Source organism: Manis javanica, chromosome 14, assembly GCF_040802235.1.
Source record: "Manis javanica isolate MJ-LG chromosome 14, MJ_LKY, whole genome shotgun sequence".
Lineage (NCBI taxonomy): Eukaryota > Metazoa > Chordata > Mammalia > Pholidota > Manidae > Manis > Manis javanica.
In genome coordinates, this window is record NC_133169.1 from 61,523,482 (window position 1) to 61,547,162 (window position 23,681).

Genomic DNA, 23,681 nt, shown 5'->3' on the forward strand with positions numbered 1-23,681 from the left:
GTAGGAAGTAGCCATTACTTTTGCCGATAATATCCTACATACCTGCAGAAATTATTACAAGCAACTTTGGCATCATGATCTGTCTAGTTACCTAGTAAACACAAGTTCTTGAAGCCAATGAAAGCACTATGAAGCTCACTGAAAAAAGCAGTAAGTAGAAAAGATGATAATCCTGTGAAACTACAGAGGAGTACTTTGTAAATGCCTATAAATAAGCAATTCTATTAGCTCTGCAGGTAAGTTTTATTATTCTCAAGAAAAAAGCACAGAAATTGTTACATCTTACAAATTTTTTAAAGCAATATTAATAGTCTAAGACTACCCAAAGTGAGTTTTTCTAACCATAATCTTTTTCCAAGGTTGCTCTCTTGTACAGATTTTTAAAAGGTGAACCTTATTTTACTGAAACATACATAAGTCTACAAATCCTAACTAACTCCCACAAAGTGAACATATCCTTGCAACCAGATCCTAGGTCAAGAAAAATACCATCATTAGAGCCCAGGAGACCCTCTTATTTATGCTTTCCCTTCACTCACAACTCATCCTTAACCCTACCAACATACCTACTAACATTTACTGTATGCTTTTGTCATATAAAACTACTCAAAATACCACTTTCTTGTAGTTTTCAAAGCACTTTCATACAGTATCATATTTGACCAATACAGAAACGCTGAGAGGCACACATTACCATCTTAAGATCACAAATGACAAACACCTTGACTTAAGAAGGAAAGTGATATGCCCAAGTTACTAGACTAAAAAGTCCTGGGGAATATTAGAAGCCAAACCACCCAACTTCTTTAGTCCAGTGTTCTTTACCCAAAATATTTAAAAGGCTTTGATTAGAAATGACTAACAGGAGAGTGATGGTGGGTGGCAACAAAAAACTTACTTTTTACATATTAATTTAAAATACAAACATTTTTCCATACCTCCTCCCCGGATCTATCAAAGATCACAGGAGCAGACATACTCTTTGATTCAATTCTGGGTGCAATGAGTGTAGTAGGCGTCACAGGCGTGACTGCAGGAGACGGTTCTGAGGAGAGGATAGGTTCCCTTTCGGGACTGTCCAGAGAAACTTCTTCTGTGGCTTCTAATACAAATTAGGCAAGTTAGTTAATGCCACTTGTAACAAGCCTCCAACAGTCTATACAGTAGTTAATAAATTATGAAAAGTATTTTTATACTACCCAAAAACACATGTAAAAATGTTATATAAAAATTGTTAGAATTTTATGAATCCTTCCTTAGTTGTTTATTAAAGCTTTAAAACCAACAGTGACATTGTTGATTTTAGGAAGAATTCCAGTAAGTCAGCTTAATATCCAGACTAGTGGTAGGAGAAAGCTAGTAGGAAAGCAATGATGTGGGCAATTCCACATGCATTTGTGTATGGATTTGTAATATATCTTACACTAGTGGTAACTTACCTTCCAAAATCTTTCATTCAAGCTAACTTCAAGGTTATTTTGTACATACAAAGGAATTTTACAGCAGAATGCTGCCCAGAACTATCCCAATTGGGATTAAAAATTGATTATGGAAATTACAAATAGTAATCCAAAGCAATTAACTGCTAAAAATTACCAGATATTAGTTGAATACACAAATATGAACAAAGCAAACAGGTGTTTTGGTTTTAATTTAAAATGCCCATTCACTTGAAAAATCTAAATTTAAACATATTTAAAACCAAATCAAATCAAGAAACTGAGTGTCTACAAACTATGTAACACTGTGCTAAATGCAATGGAGAAACAGAAAGAAATGTAAAATGTCATACCTTCCCTCAGAGAGCTTATAATCTATTTGGGAAAACAAGACATAAGCATGTGGAATGTTAAATAATAATAAAAGATAAAAAATAACCAAGAGAACAATAAAAGGAATGTTACAAAACATTTAATTGCAATAAGAATTACAGAACAAACATTACAATGTAAGTTGAGATAGGAAATACACTTTAGGCTGGGAAAAATCAGAAATAGTTCACAAAACTGATCTGAGAATACTTGGGTAGGAAGAGAAAAAACAGGGGAAGAATTCCTTGAAAATAAGTAATAGCACAGGCAAAAAGAAAGCCAGAAAAATGAAAATTATAACCAGATGTCATAGTGAAAATCACACTTCTGATGGTTTATAGAATTGATACCAGGAAAAGGCAAGCAGGACTATAAGGGAAACAAGATCAGGCCAGTGGTCTCTACTCTGAGATTCTCAGATTCCTAAACATTTGGGAAGGTAGTAATTATTATTCAGTGAGCCATTTTAATATGAATACCTCAAAAGCAGAGCAGTTGTAACATATTTATGTGATAAGGCCATTTATATTAAATACATTTACATTTACATGTAAACAGGTCAACATTTTATCAAGCTACTCTTACTGGTTATCTATGTCATGCTGATGACATTCTTACTCAGTACAGCTCCCTATGATTTTTATATTAAAAATAAAAATGATTAATAACCCAGACCTGTCAAACTATGGTAACCAGAGGAAGAAAAACAGACTACAGAGTTTGAGTAGACTACAGATGATCCTAATATAACAAACTAAAAGCTTCATGTAATTTCAGGCTGTTAAGATTGCTAATAGTTACTGATCTTTTAAAGAAATGAAACCAACAAGAAATATAGAAGAAAGAAAGCAGTATAGTATATCAAAGCTAGGAGGTGTGAGATCTTTATAAACAAGCAAAACAATGAGCAGCAAGGACAGAAACCTAAGATTCTCTGGAAGAGGTATTGCTATTGGCAGCAGACCAACAAGCAAAAACTGTGAAAGACACAGTAACTTTAGTGAGATACCAGTACAAAAAGTCATTTTTACTTTTCACATTTTACTTCACTAATAATAGGTTTTGTGTTCTTTGCATGGACTCTGACAGGCTGCTTCTTAAATATAAGAGACTTCAAAATAAGAAAAGCTAATATAGGCTCTTCGAAGCTAATATGGAGGGCAAAAATGAACATTAATGGATATTTAGGTTCAGCACACTAATACAGCATGCCTTTAATTCTTCTCACAACATCTTTTAGCGAAAGCAAACTAATATACTACAAACTCACAAAGTTTAATTTAAACCAAACCTAAGGGTTCTGGAAAATGTCCTATAGGGCATCTTAACATCTTCCTGGGGGACATACTTTGAGGACAAGTATAAATTGATTATGTCAATATCAACTATATAATATTTCACTTGTATGACAAACACCCAAGAATTTTTGAACAAAAGAATACTCAATAACTTAAATTTGGTATCATTTGCTGAAAAGTACTGGTAAGTACCTCGACAGAAACAAGTTCTAAAAGTTTAGGACAATTTCAACATTGGCAACTTGCTAAAACCCTTACTCATTCCTCTTGGACAGCTTCTTAAAAGTATGCTCAGTGAAGCTTAGCACAGGACCAAACAAAAATGGTGAAGAGGGGCTCTAGAAAACCGTACCTGGTGAGAGCACTAGGTAGTAACAAAACTATGTCACATTTGACCTTTTTCTGGTATCACTTCTGACATAATAGTACTTGAAACGTTACCCAAAACACATTAACCTATAGACCAATACAATCTAATCTCCTATGGTTTTCAGATTAAAATGGCTAGAACACTAGAGCAATTTCTATAGTCTCTTCTCTGACACATGAGGAATAAATTAAGAATATGTTCTTATTACAGGACTACAGTTTTCCCCATCCTGGTAATATATGCTACTCTCTATTATGGATCTACCTAGGACCATACTCCATAGGAGGAAGAGTAAAATACCTGCTTAAAGGCATTATAAATAAGATACCAGTTTAGCATTATTTCCTTCACAAAAAGATGATCAGATTAGGTCTTAGAGTACCTAACGATGTCATAAGAAAGGCATCTGAGTTCATGATAAAAGATAAAGCATAAAAAGTATTTATGTTTGTAGGTAACAAAACAAATGACTGTTTATTGTTTAATCCCCATTTCTCCAATTTTGGTTTTTAAAAAAGAAAATAAACACTGACATCGACCACATTTGAATTACAGTATTCAGTACAGACTGCTCAGTAGACTAAAATATGAAGATTTTTCTAATCAATCTAAGTGGACAAATATCACTGTATAGTCCTCACTTGGCAAATATGAAGATTTTTCTAATCAATCTAAGTAGGCAAATATCACTGTATAGTCCTCACTTGGCAAGTTGTTTGATCCTATGTGCACACTATGAAAAAAAACACTCTATGCATACATACTCTCACAGTACTGTCATTAATGTACTCATAGAATTCTGACATGTCAAAGTGAAAGAGTCTTTAATAAAATGGATAATCTGTAACATCTTTGTATGACCCTAAACTATTAGAGGAATACACAAAAGTTTAATCACTACCTACTTAGTAGAGAAGAGATGGACTTGTGTCATCTTTTAGACTAAAACATAAATGCCATGAAAAGACTTTTAAGGACTTCCTGGAAGAAAAGTCTACAGAAGGAAATAAAAAGGAGTATTACAACTTTTGCTAGTTGTGATTTTACTCTAAATTGTTAGGTAGCTACCAAAAAAAGGGGGGTGCTGAATATGACTGATATTTAGTATCAATTTTCTGACATGATAACATACATGAATTTAACCTACAGACCAATACAATCTAATCTGTTTCTGTAATCTAATGAATTCATCTGCAGTGAAAACTTTTCATGAAACTAATCAAGCAGGAAATTATATGGACCTTTGTGATTAAAGAGTGTATCATCAAAGACACTTGTATAAAAATACAGAATGGTTTGAATATTCAAGCACTATAAACACATCATTACATTTTAACTCAATGAAACCCAAATGAGGTAAGTTAAGCTGTTAAACACAGATATTTACTATTTTGATTCTTTGTATCATTAATTCCACAGAAGAGTTTGCTTTTTAGTATCCAAACATTTGATTTTTCCTAAATTTTATCTTAAAGCAGATAACGTTTTGAAGAGGGTCCAGTATTTTTAAAAGTAGGATGACTATACCAAATCCTGCTTCCATATCAAAAATAAATTTTTCAAGCATCAGTTTACTCACCTAAAAGTGAACCAAAATGGGAAATACTGGAGCATTTTATTAAAACAGATTTCAAATATATATAATTATAAATTAAGTGATTTTTAAATCCAGAGTTTCATTTTGCTTTGTGACAATTTATAATAAAGAATATAATCAGTGCTATTTTGCAAGGTATAAATGTCATAACCATTAATTAGTTGAGTCTAAGTACTAATCAAACAATCAAATTATTAGTATGTGGCTTATTTTCAAAAGCTTAACACTGTAAAGGATCACATATTTGCACCTCTCAACAGTCTATATTTTTCATAAAGCAATCTAATTGGAAATTTCCTATCCTAAGTTGTTAACAAAAGCTACCATACCTTACACAAAATTTCAGTTATGCTTTAGAGAATATTTTGTAATAGTATATATACTACAACTGGCTATTATTTTTTAAAAAATAAAGATTTTTAAATTACCTGCAAAAAGATCTTCTCTGTCATCATCTAGCACAGCTTCGGCCGGTTTGGGACCATTGGAGTCTGCACTAAAGTCTTCTGTAGGAAGACTAGCTGGCTCAGGAGATGATGGACTTGACTGTTAAAAAAGGAGAATGGATTGGTGGGCTTCTGTTATACTCTGTCTCTATACACTACAGAAATAGCACATTCACTTGATAAGAAAGGAAGAAAGAACAAGAGCATCTATTTATAGTTTCTCCTCTGAGGTTAAAAATGAACCAAAAACACACTTCTACTCATCTTCCTTAACAAAAAGTCATTTAAGATTTAAAAAAAAGGTCACCTTTTTAGAGATAGTAATTCATTATGCTGACTTACAATTAACAAAAACAAATTTTAATGCTTTACATAGTCATATGTAATATTATTTTGTAATAGGCAAAATGAGATCTTGAAAACATGTTGCATGTATAAATAAGTTCAAATTACTGCTTTACTATAAGAAGATCTAATACTAGCTATATAGAATATGATTACTCTAAAATTTCTATAGCTTCAAACTAAAAATATTCCCTTTTCCCAAAGATTTACATTGCAACTAAGCTTAGGGACTATTTTTGAACTTCTTAACCTTAAAATATTGATGACCGACATATGGAATCTAGAATGTGAAGCTTTTAGCTTTATTATAGTTTGCTCATAATAGAATGAATACTCTCTTTTTAAAAAAAATAATATAAAAAGTAAATTGTACAGGTAGGTCAAATGCTGTAATTACACAGCTGGATATTTTCACAGAACCCAACATACCTGTGTGACCAGCACCCATATCAAGAAAGAGGACACTATCATCAACACCAGAAGCTCCACCCATGTTCCCTTCCCTTCTTTATCCTCTCTCCACCCAGGCTTCTACCAGCACGGATTATTTTTCGTGTTTTTGTTCTTCATAAAACTGGAATCATACAGAATATACTCTTTTGGGTTGGGTTTTGTTCTTAATGGTGTCTACATGAGATTCTTCTATACTGTTGTATTATTAATAAGATTATTCATTCCTGATGCTGTAAAATACTCCCTTGAGTGAAGAATGTACCACAACTGATCACTCTACTGTTCATGGGCATTTGGGTGGTTACCAGTTTTCACCACTACCAATAATGCTGCATGAACTTTCTAATAATATATATGTATCTTTTTGGAAACTTGTGAACAAATTTCTATTTGTTACGTACTTAGGCATGGACTACCAGGATCACAGGATATGTGAATGTTCTGCTTTAGAAGAAAATACTAAACAATCTCATAAAGTGGCTGTATGATTCCCATTTCCACCAACCATGTGTGAGAATTTTAGCTGTTCCACATCCTTGTCAACACTTTGATATAGTCTATCTTTTTCATTTTAGCTATTATGGCAGGTGTGGAGTATATTTTATTGTTGTTTGAATTTGTATTTCCCTGATGAATAATGATGCTGAGCCATTTTTCATATGTTTAACAACTATTTGAATATCCTCTTTTGCGAAAGGTCCCTTCAAGTATTTCGCCCATTTTTCTATTATTCTTACTGATTTGTGTAGGTTCCTTATGTATTCTGAATACAACTTCCTTGACAGATACATTTTCTCCAAGTCTGTGGCTTGCCTTTCCACTTTAATTGTAGATTTTGATGAACAGAAGGTCTTAATTTTAATAAGGGTAAATAATCAGTAAACTTTTCTTAAGATCAATAATCTTTTGAGGCCACTAATTAACAAAATTTTTTGATCAGTTATAACTAAATTATTATCTATGGCAAGAGGACATTTCTTCAGAGCTTTCAAAAACTGTTTCAGTTCCTTACGGGTAAATTTAAAGGAGAGCTTTTATTTTCTCTCAGGAGCTCATTTTTACAGACCCAAACTCTCACAAAGGCAGGCCTCCATTTACCCTAACTATTTTGCTTGAAGGAATTTAAAAACAAACTTGCTTCTTCTGGGAGATGTTCCTGACAACCTCAACCTCCCCTTTAGCCAAGCCTGGATAGATGACTGGCCTATATTCTATCCCATAGAATAGCTACTACTTCCCTCATAATTTCTCTTACCACAGCATAATTATTACCTATTTATAAACTAAAACCTGTAAAAGGAAATTAGAGTATCTTCTCTTGTTTACTGCTTTTCACTCAGTTCCTGGCAGCAAACACGCAATGATTATCTGCTAAATGAATTCTAAGAAGATCATCATGAATATGCTTATGAACTGGCCATGGATTTGTCAATCAGATTGTCTGTAATACTGAAGAGTTTGAAACAACCTAAAGCATGTCTACATTATGCTTTAACCACTCATGATAAACACTCACCAAACTAAGAATGCAGAGGAGCTTCCTGAACTTGAGAAAGGGTATCTATTAAAAAAACTACAGCTAACCAAACTTAATGGTGAGAAACTTGAAGCTTTCAAGAAGAAGGGAAGGATATTCCCTTTCACCACTGCTTTTAAACACTGTACTGGAAGTCCTGGCTAGTATAATAAGACAAGAAAAGGAAATATAAGGTATATATATTGGGAAGGAAGAACTACAACTGCCTTTGTTCACAGACAACCTGATCATCTAAGCAGAAATCCCAAAGAACTGACCAAAAAACTCCCAGAATAAGTAATTATAACAAAGTTGCAGCAAACAAGTTTTAAAACACAAAAGTTAATCACTTTCCTATATACTATTAATGAATAGAACTTGAAATTAAAAACACCACCATTTACATTAGCATCCCCCAAAATGACATATATAGATATAAACCTAACAAAATATGTGCAAGATTTATATGAGGAAAACTACAAAACTCGGATGAATAAATCAAGAGCTAAATAAGTGGAGATATATTCCATGTTCATGAATAGGAAGGCTAAATATTATCAAGATAGCAGTTCTTCCCACCTTGATCTACAGATTCAATGCAATCACAATCAAAATCACAGCAAGTTATTTTGTGAATATTGATTAAATGATCCTGAAGTTTATATGGAGAGGCAAAAGACCCAGAAGAGCCAACACAATGGTGAAGAAGAACAAAGAGGACTGAAGCTACCTGACTTCAAAACTTACTGTAAAGCTACAGTAATCAACACAGTGTGGTATTGGTGAAAGAATAACAGATTAATGGAATGGAAGAGAAAGCCCCAAAATGATGCACATAATTTAGACAACTGATCTTTGATAAAGGAGCAAAGGCAATACTATGGGGGAAAAAGTCTTTTCAACAAACAGTGCTGGAACAACTGGATATCCACGTGCAAAACATGAATCTAGACAGACTATACACTCTTCACAAAAATCCACTCAAAATGTATCATAGGCGTAAAGCCCAGATACACAAAATTCCTACAGGATAACATAGGAGAAAATCTAGATGACCTTGGGTTTGCCGATCAGTTTTTAGATGCAGCAACAAAGACACAATTCATGAAAGAACTGATAACACAGACTTCATTAAAATCAAAACTTTCTGCTCTGTGAAAGATACCGTCTAGACAGTGGAAAAACAAGCCATAGTCTGGGGAAAAAAATATTTGCAAAAGACACTTCTGATAAAGAACTGCTACCCAAAATGCACAAAGAACTTTTAAAATTCAATAGTAAGAAAATGAATAAGCCAATTAAAAAACTGGCCAAAAACCTTAAGAGACACCTCCCAGAGACACATATGGCAAATAAGCACATGAAAGGATACCCCACATCATACGTCATCAGGGAAATGCAAATTAAAACAATGAGATACCATTAAACCCCATAATGGTACATTTCTATACATCTATTAGAATGCTCAAAATATAGAACACTGACAGCACCAAATGCTGGGAAGGACGTGGAGCAATAGGAACACTCATTCTCTCAACTTTCAATGCATGGGAATGCAAAATAGTACAGCTCCTTCAAAAGACAATTTGGCAGTTTATTATAACCTAAATATACTCTTATATGGTCCAGCAATCACACTCTTTAGTATTAATCTAGAGGAGTTGAAAACTTATGTCCATACAAAAACCTGCACATGATGTTTACAGCAGCTTTCTTCTTTATAATTGTCAAAACTTGGAAGCAACTAAGATGTCCTTCAGTGGGTCAACAGGTAAATAAGTTGTGGTACATTCCAAACAATGGAATACTATTCAGCACTAAAAGGAAATGAGTTATTTAGCCATAAAGAGACACACAGGAAACGTCAATGAATATTACTAAGTGACAGAAGCCAGTCTGAAAAGTCTGACATTCTGGAACCATATAACATTCTGGAAAAGACAAAACTATGAAGACAGTAAAAAGATTCATGGGTTTGGGAGGGAGAGATGAACAGGCAGAACACCGAGGATTTTTTGGAAGTGAAACAACTCTGTAAATACTATAAGGGTGGATATATGTTATTACACATTTGTTTCAAGCCCACAAAATTTACACCACCAAAACTGAACCCTAATGTAAATTGTGGCCTTTGGGTGATTATAAACGTGTTAACAAGTTTCATCAGTTGTAACAAAGGTACCACTCTGGTGTAGAATGTTGATAATAAGGGATAGGTAACGCGTGTAGAGGGGCAGTATATGGGAAATCTCTGTACCTTCCATTGAATTTTGCTGGGAACTTAAAACTGCCCTAAAAAACAGAGTCTGCTACATTTAAAAAATGTAGCAGAATGGCATTTACTGACTCAGAAAGATGCTAGTAATATGCCATTATATGAGAAAAGTAAATACTTATAGATACGACCCAGTTTCCTAACATTTATTAAAAATAAATGTTCTTTGCTCTTTATCTCTGCTGAGAAAATAAGATATACTTGTACTGAGTAAGACAGTAAGGTCTTACATATAACATGAACACTCAAGTTTGCTTTAAACAAAGGTTTCTACCCTTAAAATTTCAAAATATTCTTGGAATCAGGAGCTCTGGATTGTCATACCACCTGCACACTAACTTTTCTATGGTTACATAATGGATTTCCTTGGATTTTTGGTCTATATAATGAGATATAAACATAACATGAAATGTAACTATATAATAACATTAGATAATTGCTATTTTAACCTATTATTTCATAAATTTTAAATCGTCACCTGAGTTCCTGTTGCATTTCTCAACCTTGCTTGATAGAAAAAAAATTAATCTATCTTAATTTTAGAAAACTAAGAAAAAAGAAGTTAATCTATTTTAAAAGAGATAAAAATGAAAATTTTAAAAATTAAATGCAATTTTAAACTAAATATTAATTTGTTGCCCTGATTTAATGCTTACATAAATGAAACTTATGACCAAATCTCAAGGGAAAAGACAATGAACAGATGCCAACCTCAAGAAAACTCACATGTTGAAGGTTGTAAGTCAAATAACTTTTAAAGGCCTTTCTGACTGCTCCATGAGGTAAAGGTAAATATATTTGAAATGAAATTACAAAAAAAAAAAAATGAAAATTTCAGAACTGAAAAAATTATCTGAAATTATCACAGGACTTAATATCAGAATGAAGCTGTGTTAACAGACAGAAGATATTGTTAATGAACTTGAAAATAAATCCATACAAGTATCCAACATGAATTAACAATGAAAAAAGAAAACAGGTAGAAAGAAAAATGAACAAAGTCCCAGGGACCTGTAGGACAATATCAAAAAGTCTAACTAACACTCAAGTCATTAGAGTCTCAAGGAGAGATGAAACTGCTGCAAAAAGAGGGGAATAGTGGGTGAAAATTTTTGAATTCGGTGAAGGGCATAAATTAGTAATTCAAGAAGCTCAGCAAACCCCAGAGGATAAAAACAAAACTATACCTATCCATATCATCATCAAAGTGCTAAAAATAAAAGATATAGGGGAAAAAAGAGAAGGTAGCTAGAGACAAAACAACCCATTTTTTACAGGAGGACACTAATTCAAATGACTGTGGATTTCTCTTCAGAAATCATGAAGGCTTAAAGAACAGTGGAAGAACACTTTGAAAGTGGTGAAAGAAAGAACTATTGACCCAGGACTCCACAAACAGCAAAATATCCTTCAGAAATGGAGGCAAAATAGTTTTCAGATGAAGTACAAATAAGAGAATTCATCAACAGACCTGCTCTTAAAAAATGCTGAAGAAAATGATCTATGTCGAAGAAAAATTATACAAGAGGGAATACTTAAAAAAGGAAAAGTAACAGAAACGGTAAATACCAAATAACTAGAAGAATTTTTTCCCTCTTAAATTCTTTAAAATATATAGCTATTCAAAGTAGTACCACAAAAAGCTATAATATTTAGAGACTATTTACAATCTATAATATATTCTTACCCTAATTCATAGCTTGTATTACACTATTATCTTGGGTATTCATAGTTCTATGATACAGAAACTAGAGAAAGAAAAATCAACATGCTTATATAACAAAAAGGACCCTTTTGTCTCATAGTTCAAAGCCCAAGAATGAAGGGCAGGATGGAAATGGTGTGGAGGGTGGGCAACTCCAGTACTGGCTGTGGTGGAAGCAGTCACCCCATTGTGGGGAGACTGTGAAGCATTCCTGTGGGTGCCCATCCACCCAGTTTGGAGTACCCTGCCACACACTGTTCAGGGACAGCCACACAGTAGTCACTAGAGGCTGTCAGGAATCATTTCTGCCCTGCCTCTCCATGCCATTTCAGTTTCCTAGCGAGTGCAACAGCTGAACCCACTGGATGGAAAGAGTATAGAATGGCTGCTAAGCAAGAAGTGACAGAAGGGAATATGGATGGCACATAAGGATAGCTTCTTTGCTTGGAGCACAGGTTCTAGATAATCAGGACTATAGCTATCCAAGATATGCAATTGGGAAGACATTAGTATTTTTAATAAATGTACATTTTTTTCTTCCCCTACAGATGACCCAGTGGTGTACTAGATTATTTTTATAACATCTTCCACAGTTGTTGCTAATATCGCTTTAATTAAAAAGCAGTGCTTTAAATTCCAACCAAGATTAAAGAAGCCTACTAGAGTTTCCCTCTCCCCCGCTGATTAACACTACAAGTTCTGGATAGAATACAAAAAAAAACAATGATCTAAATGTAAATAATAGTGAGCAGAGTAGGGAGTCAAAAATAGGAAAAATGATCCTTACAAGAGCAAACTTTATGATTTTTCCTTATATCTCTCAGCTTTTCCTCAAGATGGCACCAACTGCAGAACTACAATAGAAGTGTATGCAGCAGTGACTGAGAAAAATCTGGCTATAAAATATATGGCTCCTGCAACCTAAAGAATGTAGGTGGAAAAGACTTTCTCCTTTTGCCTACCCTCCTGCCCTACAATGATCTCTCCTGGTCCTGCCCTGGGACCAGACCTGGCGGTTTAGCTGCATGACACCATAGTGGTGAGAGCACTGACATCTAAAAACCCAAGAAAGTATGGGAACCCATAGTTTGAAAAGGAGGGGATAAAAATCCTCATTAGTGTTTTCTTTCTTTTCTTTCACTGCTTTTCTGCAAGGATAGCCCAGACTGAGCAAAACTGTGTGACAGTACAGGCAGCCAAAACTGAGAGAAGCCTATGTTTCTGGAGAACAGCCTCAGAAGAAAAAGATAAATGTCTTTTTCAAGCAAAGAACAGGTCTTTTACTGTCCAAAATCATAAAAATGACATCTCTGAAATAAACAACAGGCAGACTTAGAGCCTATTATAAGTGACTTGGGTTCCCTAAGCTTGGGTTCCTCAGCTATAACACAAACCAAAGGCAGGTGCAACACTGATCTGGACCCACCGCCCCCCCATCTCAGCACAGTGGCAAGAGAAGGGCAAGGAAAACTGACACAAACATGATACTCATACTGCTTACTATACACCAAGTAATGAAGTTCTTTTCTGTGTCTTCTTCCAGCAACGATAAAGTTAGTTAGCTTACAAGGAGGGTGAAATTCCAGACCCTTTACAATTCTTGAGAGAAAAAGTCTGTGAGCTTGAAGATAAGTTGGTATAAAACATCCAATCTGAATCACAGAGAGGGGGAAAAAAAAAGTACAGACCCTCAGGGCCCTGTGAGTCAACACAAAAGGCTTAACATTCATGTCGTTAGACTTCTAGAAAGAAAGCAGTGCAGAAAAAATATTCAAGAAATGATGGCTTAAAAAATTCCCAAATTAGGTGAAAGACGTAAATTGACAGATTCAGGAACAAGGAAACTCCAAATAGATTAGCCAGAGAAAACCACCGCAGCCACATCATAAAAAATGACTGAAAACCAATTAAACATAAAAAATATCCAAGCAGCTAAAGAAAAACAAAACAAAACAAAAATACATTTAATTAAAAAATTGCTGAGAAAGCAAAGATTATAACACTGGTAAAGTTTTCAATGTATGGAGATGTAATACATATGATGTATTACCATAAGTAATAACGTAAAGGAAGGAAGGTAAATGGTCCTATATGGTTGTAAGGCTCTGAATTTTATTTGTAGAATTACACTATCAACTCTAATCAGATTATAAATGGTTAGGGGTATATATGTGTGTGTGTGTGTGTGTGTGTGTGTGTGTGTGTGTGTGTACATATACACAGCAACACCTAGAAGGAAAATAAATAAAAAATCCAACAGATAAATTAAAATGGAACACACACAAACATTAAAAAGAATACAGGGAAAAACAGATGATAAAGCAGTGAAGATATAAAATGGTAGATCTAGCGTAACCACACTAATAATTACATTAAATGTAAATAGTCTAAATACACCAATAAGAGGACACCAATTAGGTGGCCAGATTGGATATAAAAATAGTAACACATAATATGCTGCCTACAAAAACCCTATTTTTAAAGCTATAGATTAAAAAAATGGGAAAAAATGTCATGCAGACAATCAAAAGAACTTCAGTGCTACAATAACATCAGATAAAATAAACTTAAGAACAAGGAGTACTTTCAGCAATAATGATGCATATCCTATGATAAAAGGATCAATTTACCAAGAAAAAATAACAATACTAAATGTCTATGTGTGTAATTAAAAGAGCATCAAAATACATGAAGGAAAAACTGAAGTAAAAGGAGCAATAAAAAATTAAAAATCTACAATTATCTTGGAGACTTCAACACTCTTGGTAATTGATAAAACAAATAGATAACAAGGAACTCAGAGAGAAGACTTGGAAAATACTATCAATCCACTTGACTTAACATCTGTAGAACCTCCAACAATAATGTCAGTCTAATACACTGAAGTGCACACAGATTATTCACCACAATCAACATATTTTGGGCTATCAGACAATCCCTAACAAATTTAACAGAATTTTAACCACAAATCATTCTCTGACTGCAACTAAATTAAACCAGAAATCAGTAACAGAAAGCTACCTAGAAAACGTCCAAATTCTGGAAATTAACATACTTCTCTAAATAACCTATTGGTCAAACAGTAAGTCACACAAGGTAAACTAGAAAACAGTTTAAACTGAATGAAAACAAAAACACATTATTGAAATTTGTTGGGTGCAACTAAAGTGGTGTTTATAGAAGAATATAGAGCTAAAAGAATAATACTCAAAAAAAGCTTTCAAATGATCCAAAGTTGTGTTCTAAGAAACTGGAAGAGCAAATTAAACATAAAGTAAACAGAGTAAGGGAAATAAAGAGCAGAAATCAATGAAATTCAAAAACAAAAACAAGCCAAAAGAAAAAAATCAAGAAAACAAAATCTGGTTCTTGGAAAACATTCCCCCAAAATGGCAAAGCTCTAGCAAGATGAAAATAAATGAATAAATAAGCATACAAATAACAGACACAAATTACCAACATCATTATCAGGAATGAAAAAGGAGGGTTTTCACCAACAGATACCACAGACACAGTAAAAAACAGACAATCCCAATTAGAACCTCAGCAGGACTTTTTTGTAGAAATCAATAAACAGATCCCAAAATTATATGGAAAAGAAAAGCCAAAGCACTAGAATAGCCAAAACAGTTTTGAAAAGAATATCAGTGGATTTACACTACTCAATTTCAAGACTCAGTTACGCTAATCAAGACAGCAAACAACTGGCAAAAGGAGAGTCAGCAGATGAGTAAAACAGAGTAGAGTACAGAAATAGACCAACATATACATGCTCAAAAGATTTTGACAAAGATGAAAAGAGAACCCAGTGGAGAAGCTTTTTCAGTCAGGCTTCTTTAACTTAGCATAAAGCATCTAAGATTCACTGATGCTGTGTGTACTGAAAAACACAATCAACCAACTTGACTTATTAACATTTATAGAACACTCCACCGCAAATCAGACTATACACATTCAAGTGCACCCATAGTATTTACCATGACAGACCATATTTTGAGCCATAAAACAAAACTTAACATGATTATCCTTCAATAATCTCAAACTCAAGTTGAATCTGAGGCCCAAATTTAAAAGCTAAAACTATAAAATTTCTAGAAGAAAACATAAGCAAATCGTTAGTCACCTAGGGTTAACATTAGCAAAAGTTTTCATAAGTGACATCTAAAGTACTGTCAATGAAAACAGAACGGATAACTTGAACTTCACTAAAATAATAAACTTCTGCTCTGTGAGATACAGCTAACAACATTAAGAGGCAAACTACAGACTAGAAAAACTACCGGCAAAACACATATCTGGAAAAGATGTGAACTTAGAATACGTGAAGAATTCTCGAAATGCAGTAAGGAAACTCAGGTTTTAAAATGGGCAAAAGATGTGAAAGGACACCACCAAAGAGGGTAATTTTCAGATAGATGATGAATATATACATGAAAAGATTCTCAGCAACATTATTCATCCGGAAATACATATTAAAACCACAATCAGATAACACTACACACGTGTTCAAAGGGCTAAAAATCAATTACGTGCTGGTAAATGTTTAGCAACGAGGTCTTTGGGAAAGAAGACCCTGGTTTTTAGCTTTTGCTATTTCTGCTGCATAAGCATGCCTGTTGTGACTGATTACCCCTCAGTAAATGTGGAACTGGGAATATTCCATCACACAGATTCAATAGACATAGGACCTCAAGAACACAGGAAATGGTAAAACATAGTAAAGGAATTAGGAAGTGAAGTTTTAATATTAAATTGTAAAATATTACCTTTATTTTTAATGTTATCAAAATAAACTTTATTAAATATTACCTTTATTTTTAATGCTACTTAATTATAAGTTCACATAATTTAATTTTTAACAATGGCTATGTTTACTAACCAGCTTACAAAATTCCTGAAAATTTAACAGTTTCTTGAGTCAGTATAAGCCAGTTCCAAGCTCACCAAACAAGTGTGGAAAAAGATGTGAAACAACTGTAATTCTCATTCTTTGCTGATAGTAATGCAAAATGATATAGCCACTTTGGAAAAGAGCTTGACAGTGTCTTTCATTCCTACATTCCCTCCTTCCTTCCTTCAAATCTTATAATTTTATTAGATTTCACAGATGCTGTGAATGGAAACCTGACCAGAGACCAAGTTCCTTGGGGATAGCTTTAAGATTCAAACATTCAATAAAAAAATACAAAGCATGACTCTCTGAATATGGAAAAAAGTTGATATTAAAGGGACTTTTATGGCAAGAAATATATTGGCATGCTGCCTTTAAATATCTGGTCACAAAGTTTTTTCTCTGAAATATAGGCAATTAATAATGAATTTTTTTTTAATGTAATAAATTTGATGTTGGAGGCCTACTTACAGATTAGGAAACAAAATCAACGAAACAAGTTGTATCTTGTTACCTGTTGTTTTGGACAATAGGTATTACACTTTAGTTCCTCTTTATTAAGAATCCTGTTTTATTCTACTCACTCTCTCTTGATAATGTCACCAACTTTCAGAGATCATCTCTATATAATTAAGTTCTTATAAAATTCTTCTATACTATTTCTGTACTGGATGTATTGCAATTACACATGTATCCCCTGGCGTTGCAGGTATCTGCTCACACAGCTGTGGTTATTACACTGACTCCTGTTTGGTACATGCCTTCTGTAAGAACAGGGGTCTCAGTGTCATCATTCAGTAAATTTATGGCAGACTCCCAAATCTACGTTTCTAGTCCATCCAGCATTTCTAGGTGCCTGATGTTATCTTCACTGGTGTATCATATATCCAACTGAAATAAACTTGTAATTCTTTCTAACAATCACCTGAAGACAGGTAGGCATTATGTCTTAAAATGTTTTTCTTTTTAATGTTATTGCATCAATTTCCCTCTCTTCTTTTGTTACTTGCATTTTCCTTCTTGGGGCCTTAAACTTCAGACTTAAAATTCTAACTCATCAACCTACCAATGATACCTCCTGCTCAAAGCTACCCCTCTAGCATGTTAACCTTTCTAGGTAATCTTGTTACGGGCATGCAAATATACCATAACTCTCACCACTTACATAACCATTTCAAAGCACTTCATAATCTCACTACATAGTAGACCTTTTAACATCGTGTATTCAGCCACTTGAATTACTTATGGTTCCCTAGAATATGGACTGATCTTTAAGTGACTCTTGCCATTCTCCCACTTTGAAATTTCACTCAATTCCTTCAAGGTCTCTCTTAATTATTACCTCCTGAACAAGCTTCTACCAGACAACAGAAACACTTCGTTTCATTTACTGTGTGTCAAGAACATTGATAGGAATTAGAATCTCCCCAATTTCACTGGTATTTTCAATGAAAACTGGTGTTTTCAGATTGTATAAACACAGTCTGAGTTCTCTGTACATGCCTTTTTGTCTCCCCTGGAGATTTTCTGTTCACAAAGACTTGTATTTTGCTGATATTTGCACTCTCGTTATCATCTAAACAGTGTGACAGAGTAAATGCTGAAGTATTTACTGAAGTCAACCAATACAGTATCTTTTAAGCACTTACATACAGCATGAGGTTACATGGTAGGAAAGGAATTTGAAGACCTGTGAGCCTTCCATCTGGAAATTTCATTTGAAATGCTCTATAAACTCTATCATGTGACAGTGCTAGGGAAACTGTGTCTTCATCTTAGCTTCAAGTTTGTAGTTAGACCTGAAGTCAGTACAATAACTAGGTGTAAACATCTATGTTCAAGTGGTTTTCCACAAAGGTGCCAAGACCATTCAATGGGGAAAGAATAGTCTTTTCTTCCAATGGTGCTTGTGACAACTGGACTGCCACATGCAAAAGAATGAAGATGAATCCTTATCTCACACCACATACAATACAAGAATTAATTCAAAACAGGTCAAAGATCTAAATGTAAGAGCCAAAAACGATTAGACTTTTAGAAGAAAACACAGATATAAATCTTTATAACATTGGATTTGGCAGGGCATTCTAAGATAGGACATTGAAAGGAGGAGCAACAAAACAATAGATAAAATGAATTTCATAAAAATTTTTAAAAATTTGATTCAAAGAACACCATCAAGAACATGAAAAGACAACCCACAGAATGGGTGAAAATATTTGCAGATCATGTATCTGATAAGGAACTTATTATCTAGAACACATAAAGAATTTTTATAACTCAGTAATAAAAAGCCAAGCCAATTTAAAAATGAGGTAAGATCTGAATAGACATCTCTCAAAAGAACATACTCAAATGGCTAATAAGCACATGAAAAGATGTGCGACATCATTAGTCATCAGGAAAATGCAATGAAAACCATACTGGGATACCACTTCACATCGATTAGGATAATCAAAAAGTTAGATAATAACAAGTTTTGCTGCAGATGTAGAGAAACTGGTACCCTCACACACAGGAATGTAAAATACTTTCTGTGGGAAACCATTCTGACAATTCTTAAAATGATTAAATGCAGAATTACCATATTACCCAGCAATTCTATTTGTACATGAATGTTTACTGCAGCAATATTCATAATAGCTAAACGTGAAAACAACACATACATCCATCAACTGATGAATGGATAAACAAAATGTGGTACAGCCATACAATGGAATATTATTCAGGTATAAAAAAATTATTAAGTACAGACTTCGAAATCATTATGCTAAGTGAAAAAAGTCAGTTACAAAAGACCACATATTACATGATTTCATTCATATAAAGTCCAGAATAGGGAAGCCTAGTGAGACAGAAAGTAAATTAGTGGATGCTCCAGGTTAGAGGTAGGTAGGTTTGGGGAGTGGAGGTGAGGATGGGATGATAGTGAAAGGGTAGAGGTTTCTTTTTTGAGGTGATAAAAATGTTCTAAAACTGGTGAAGGCTGCACATATTTGCAAATATACTAAAAACCACTAAATTATACACATTAAATGGGTGACTTGTACAGTATGTGAATTATATATAAATAAAGCTATTTTTAAAAAGGACATATAACTTTCCTGGTTTTATTTTTGTTTACATACTATTCCATGTTGCTTTAGGGTTAAGTACTTCCTGAGCTTAGGATTGTATCATTTAAGGTAAAAGCAGTATTCCTAAACAAGCCTTGCCTCTCAGGTACCAAAAAATAAGCTTTTGCCAGATTTTTTTCCCTTATCATTCTTTTCCCTGCTCCCAGACAAGCCTCCTACCACTGTTTCATAGTCACAACAGAAACATGGAATAGAGTTTTAAATATCTTTTCAGAATATAGCTTTATGTGACAGCTTTTAATTTTGAAAGGAAAGTTATTTATATTGCATTAAAAATACACAAATGCACTAAGATGTATGTATAGTCATCACAAGCTTAACAATTATGACTGTGAAGCTGTCTATAATCTGATTTTCACTTACAGATTTCAGTGGATTTTTTTTCCCTCCAAATGCCCTCAAAGTAAAAGTTTCTACATGAGTAAAATAATTTTTAAAACTCTTAAAAAAAAAACAAACTAAAGACAATAATTTGTATGTCTTACTTTAATTTACAGAGTAGGTAATAACTACTCAAAGCAGATGATATGCATCAGAATTATCTGGGGCTTTGCAACTCATTGTTGTCTATGGACCAGGAAAGTCAGGAGGAGAGTTTGTTAAAACTGAGTAATAGCGGGCTTATCCCAGCGCCAGAGAATTAGATTTTGCACTTTAACAAGATCCCTGGTTAACTTATGTATAAAATTTGAAAAGCAATGATTTAGAAAGCTAATTAAACATGCAGAGTCCATGGAGGCAAAGGCATCTGCATTCTAAACAAGAATTCTGTGGTGTCTCCTCCATTCTCAAGTTTTGAGAAGTTCTATTTAAAACAAAAGTTCCAGAGCACTGGAAGAACATTTCTTTAGTTTTTGGTGTACTAAGAAATACTGCCACATACCCTTCCCCAAATTGTTTGAAAAGAAAAGAAAAAAAAAATTCTGAATTTACAAATCTCACGGTTAAACTACAATAAAATAACCTGAATGAGTGAGTTTATGAAATACAGTTTAGATGAACAATCAAAACCAACATTTACAACTTCCACAGTGCACTAACCAAGATACATGTATTCAAAACTTCTATAGACTTTTACTGAAGAAGGAAAAAAACACCTCAAATACCTTATTACAAAGTCTATTCCAAATGGAAAACAGACTATAGTTCCTTTTATTCAAATCTAAAATTAAGAGAATGCTTAATGCTCACAGCATTCTAGTTTGCACTAAGTAAATCAAATTAGTTCTGATCCTTGCTGGCATAAAATATACAGCCGTCAAAGGGAATATAGGTTTTAGGATAATGAATAGACACTACTTTCAATGCATCTTAAGGTAGTTGTATAGTATGTACAAAAGGCTAAAACCATATTAACCCCAAAAGGTAATCTGTTATGAAGACAATTTTTACTAATTCTTAGGAAGATGGTTTTAATCCAGCAGTAGTTACTAAATCTAGATGTTCAAGATTTTGTAAGGAACACAATGATGATCAATTTATTTTTCCTAGCCCCAATAAGCACATAATCTGAGGGGAGATGGGGTTTGAGCAGGTACCTGCACACACAATTAGTAGAATGTGGTCAGTACTTAACAACGGTTCCCGAAGCTCCCAGGTTCAGGTAACTGAATTTCAGATAATGGGTATTTTTCAGTAATTTCCAACTTACTTGGTGCAAAGTTGGACAAGCCAAGAAAGCTTACTAAAAAGCACTTTTCAAGTACAGCTAGAGATAAACGATCCTCTGGGAAATTTGCTTATACTTTCGCACATTTAAAATTGGACTATGAAGTGTGTGTACCCCCATCAAACACAAAGCAATTCAAACATACACTGGATATAGAAGGCCCAGTACAGTTAAGTTCATAAAAGAGTGTTTCCTTTGACAAAAAACAAGAACACTCAACTTCAGAGATCGCTGATCATGCGAGAAGACAGGAAAGGGGTGCGAGGATCTGTTATTTCTCCCCTGGTAACGTTAAAAAAAAAATTCCCAGCAGTTTCCTGGATTACTCCCTCCTTCAACTTTGTGTTGTATAAACACTCCGATCCTTAAAAAGAATAGTAACTAAAGAAGACAAACAAACCCATCAAATGCAGTTACCAACAGTTCAAAACAGAAGTACTTCCCTCCAGGGGAACTAACAGTGCTCGAAGGGCTGTGGCTGGAGAAGGTGCACCCACGCGCTCCCTACAGAGCCTCGGCCACTCAGCGCTCACTTCCCTGCAACCCCCCGACAGGGGCACCCCCTCCGTGGGAAGGGAACTGCAAGCCCCTCTCCAAAGGGGCTGCGGAGGTCTCCGCGGAGGGCGGCGAGGTGTACTGGAAGCCGGCGCCAGAGCTCCTCTGTCTGCCAGAAGAGGTGCGAGTGGCACCGCGCAGGGCCAGCTGAGCGGGTAAAGGGCTACGATGCTCCGTTCGGTCCCAGCTTCTCTGAAGTCCCAGGCCGGCCGGCTGCTCTCCTGAGGAGGCCCGGCCGCCCAGCTCAAGCTGCAGCCCAAGGGCAGGTGCGCGAGCTGGGGCCCGCGCGTCACAGGTGTCGCCCTGACCAGGTCCTTGCAAACCCGAGGGGTGGGGAGGACAAGTCGGGACGGGGAAAAGCACCTAAAGGTGAGACGCTTGGCAGCAGCGGAGCGCAGCGCGCACGGCGACGCGGTCTCACCTCTAGGGTGGAGACAGTGCTGGTGAACAAGTCTTCTCCTTCCTCCAGCTCCTCAAAGTCGGTGGGCTTCCCGTCCCCCAGCGGAGGAGGTTCCCTCTCGGCCGCCATCTTCGCTCGCCCGGACGACTGCGCGAGCGGGGCCGGACGGCCCTGTCACGTGAGCACGCACGGCGGGGCCGGTGCGCCGGCCGCCCGGCTCCCCGCCCCCCGCGGCCCCGCCCCTCTGCCGCCGCGTTCGCCTCCGTGTCTGGGTCGCTGGCTTCTTCTCACCGCCCGCTTGCTGTGCTGACCTTTGTGCAAGAACTTGGACTTCTGTTATCACACCTTAGCAAGAGACTGGGTCAGACGATTTCCGTTGGCATTACCATTTAAAAATCTTTGGAAAGTGGAAGAACGTGGGGACCAGTCTTTGGTCTTGGATTATATACAGGCTGAGGGCAAGACTGAGAACTGGCGGAAGGGAGACATCGCTCTTAAATCTCTAGGCTGTCCAACTCGACTTCCTGGCATGATGGAAATATTCTGTATCACTGTAGCGACGGGCCACGTCTGGCCACTGAGCACTTGAAAGGTGACTAGTGTGACTGAGAAACTGAGGATATTAATGAATTTAAGTCTGTTACCCACATAGGCTAGAGGCTACCAATTGGACAATGCAGCTCTAGAAACCAAAAAAAAAAGCCCTGAATAATACGTTGTCTGAAGTTTACTGCAATTTCATTATGAGCCACACAATATTGTCCTCAATGAAGAGTCTGAAAAAAAAAATGACAATTAGGTAAATAAGTGGGTTTTGGTAAGAGTGCCATATTCAAGTCCCTCTATCAATTACTAGCTCTTTATCATGGGCAGTTTTCTTGAAAACTTCCAGCTTTAATTTCCTTAACAGTAAAATGGGAATGTTATTAACCCTTCACTTACTTCTCTGTGCAGGATTATTGTCAGGATCAAATGAGAAAATGTGTGAAAGTATTCTGAAAGCTATAGAGTGCTGTGCTAATGCAAAGTATGTTTGTGGAGAAATAAAAGGGGATATTGCAAATAGCAACCTGAGGTTATAATTTTGCTGGAGGAAAAAAAAAAGCTTAACAGGGATTCTTTACAAATTAACTACACACTCAGCCCTCACTGGCCTGGGAGTTACAAGACCTGGATTCTAACGGCTACATGGAAAATTTAGCATCCCACGTTT

The 23,681-nt window shown here is 35.3% G+C and overlaps 1 protein-coding gene across 2 annotated transcripts in view; it reads right to left on the reverse strand.

Annotated features, from left to right (window-relative positions):
* SNX2 (sorting nexin 2) overlaps nt 1–22,648 on the reverse strand; it is a 47,904-nt gene extending 25,256 nt beyond the window's left edge. For both annotated transcript variants that reach the window (XM_037005223.2, XM_017658179.3), the window contains exons 1-3: nt 22,490–22,648; nt 5,505–5,622; nt 939–1,102 (exon numbers count right to left, since the gene is read on the reverse strand). In XM_037005223.2, the coding sequence (XP_036861118.1) occupies nt 939–1,102; nt 5,505–5,622; nt 22,490–22,597 (390 nt within the window). In that variant the 5' untranslated portion in view covers nt 22,598–22,648. The remainder of the gene's footprint in view (nt 1–938; nt 1,103–5,504; nt 5,623–22,489) is intronic.
* Nucleotides 22,649–23,681: the final 1,033 nt, after the last annotated feature.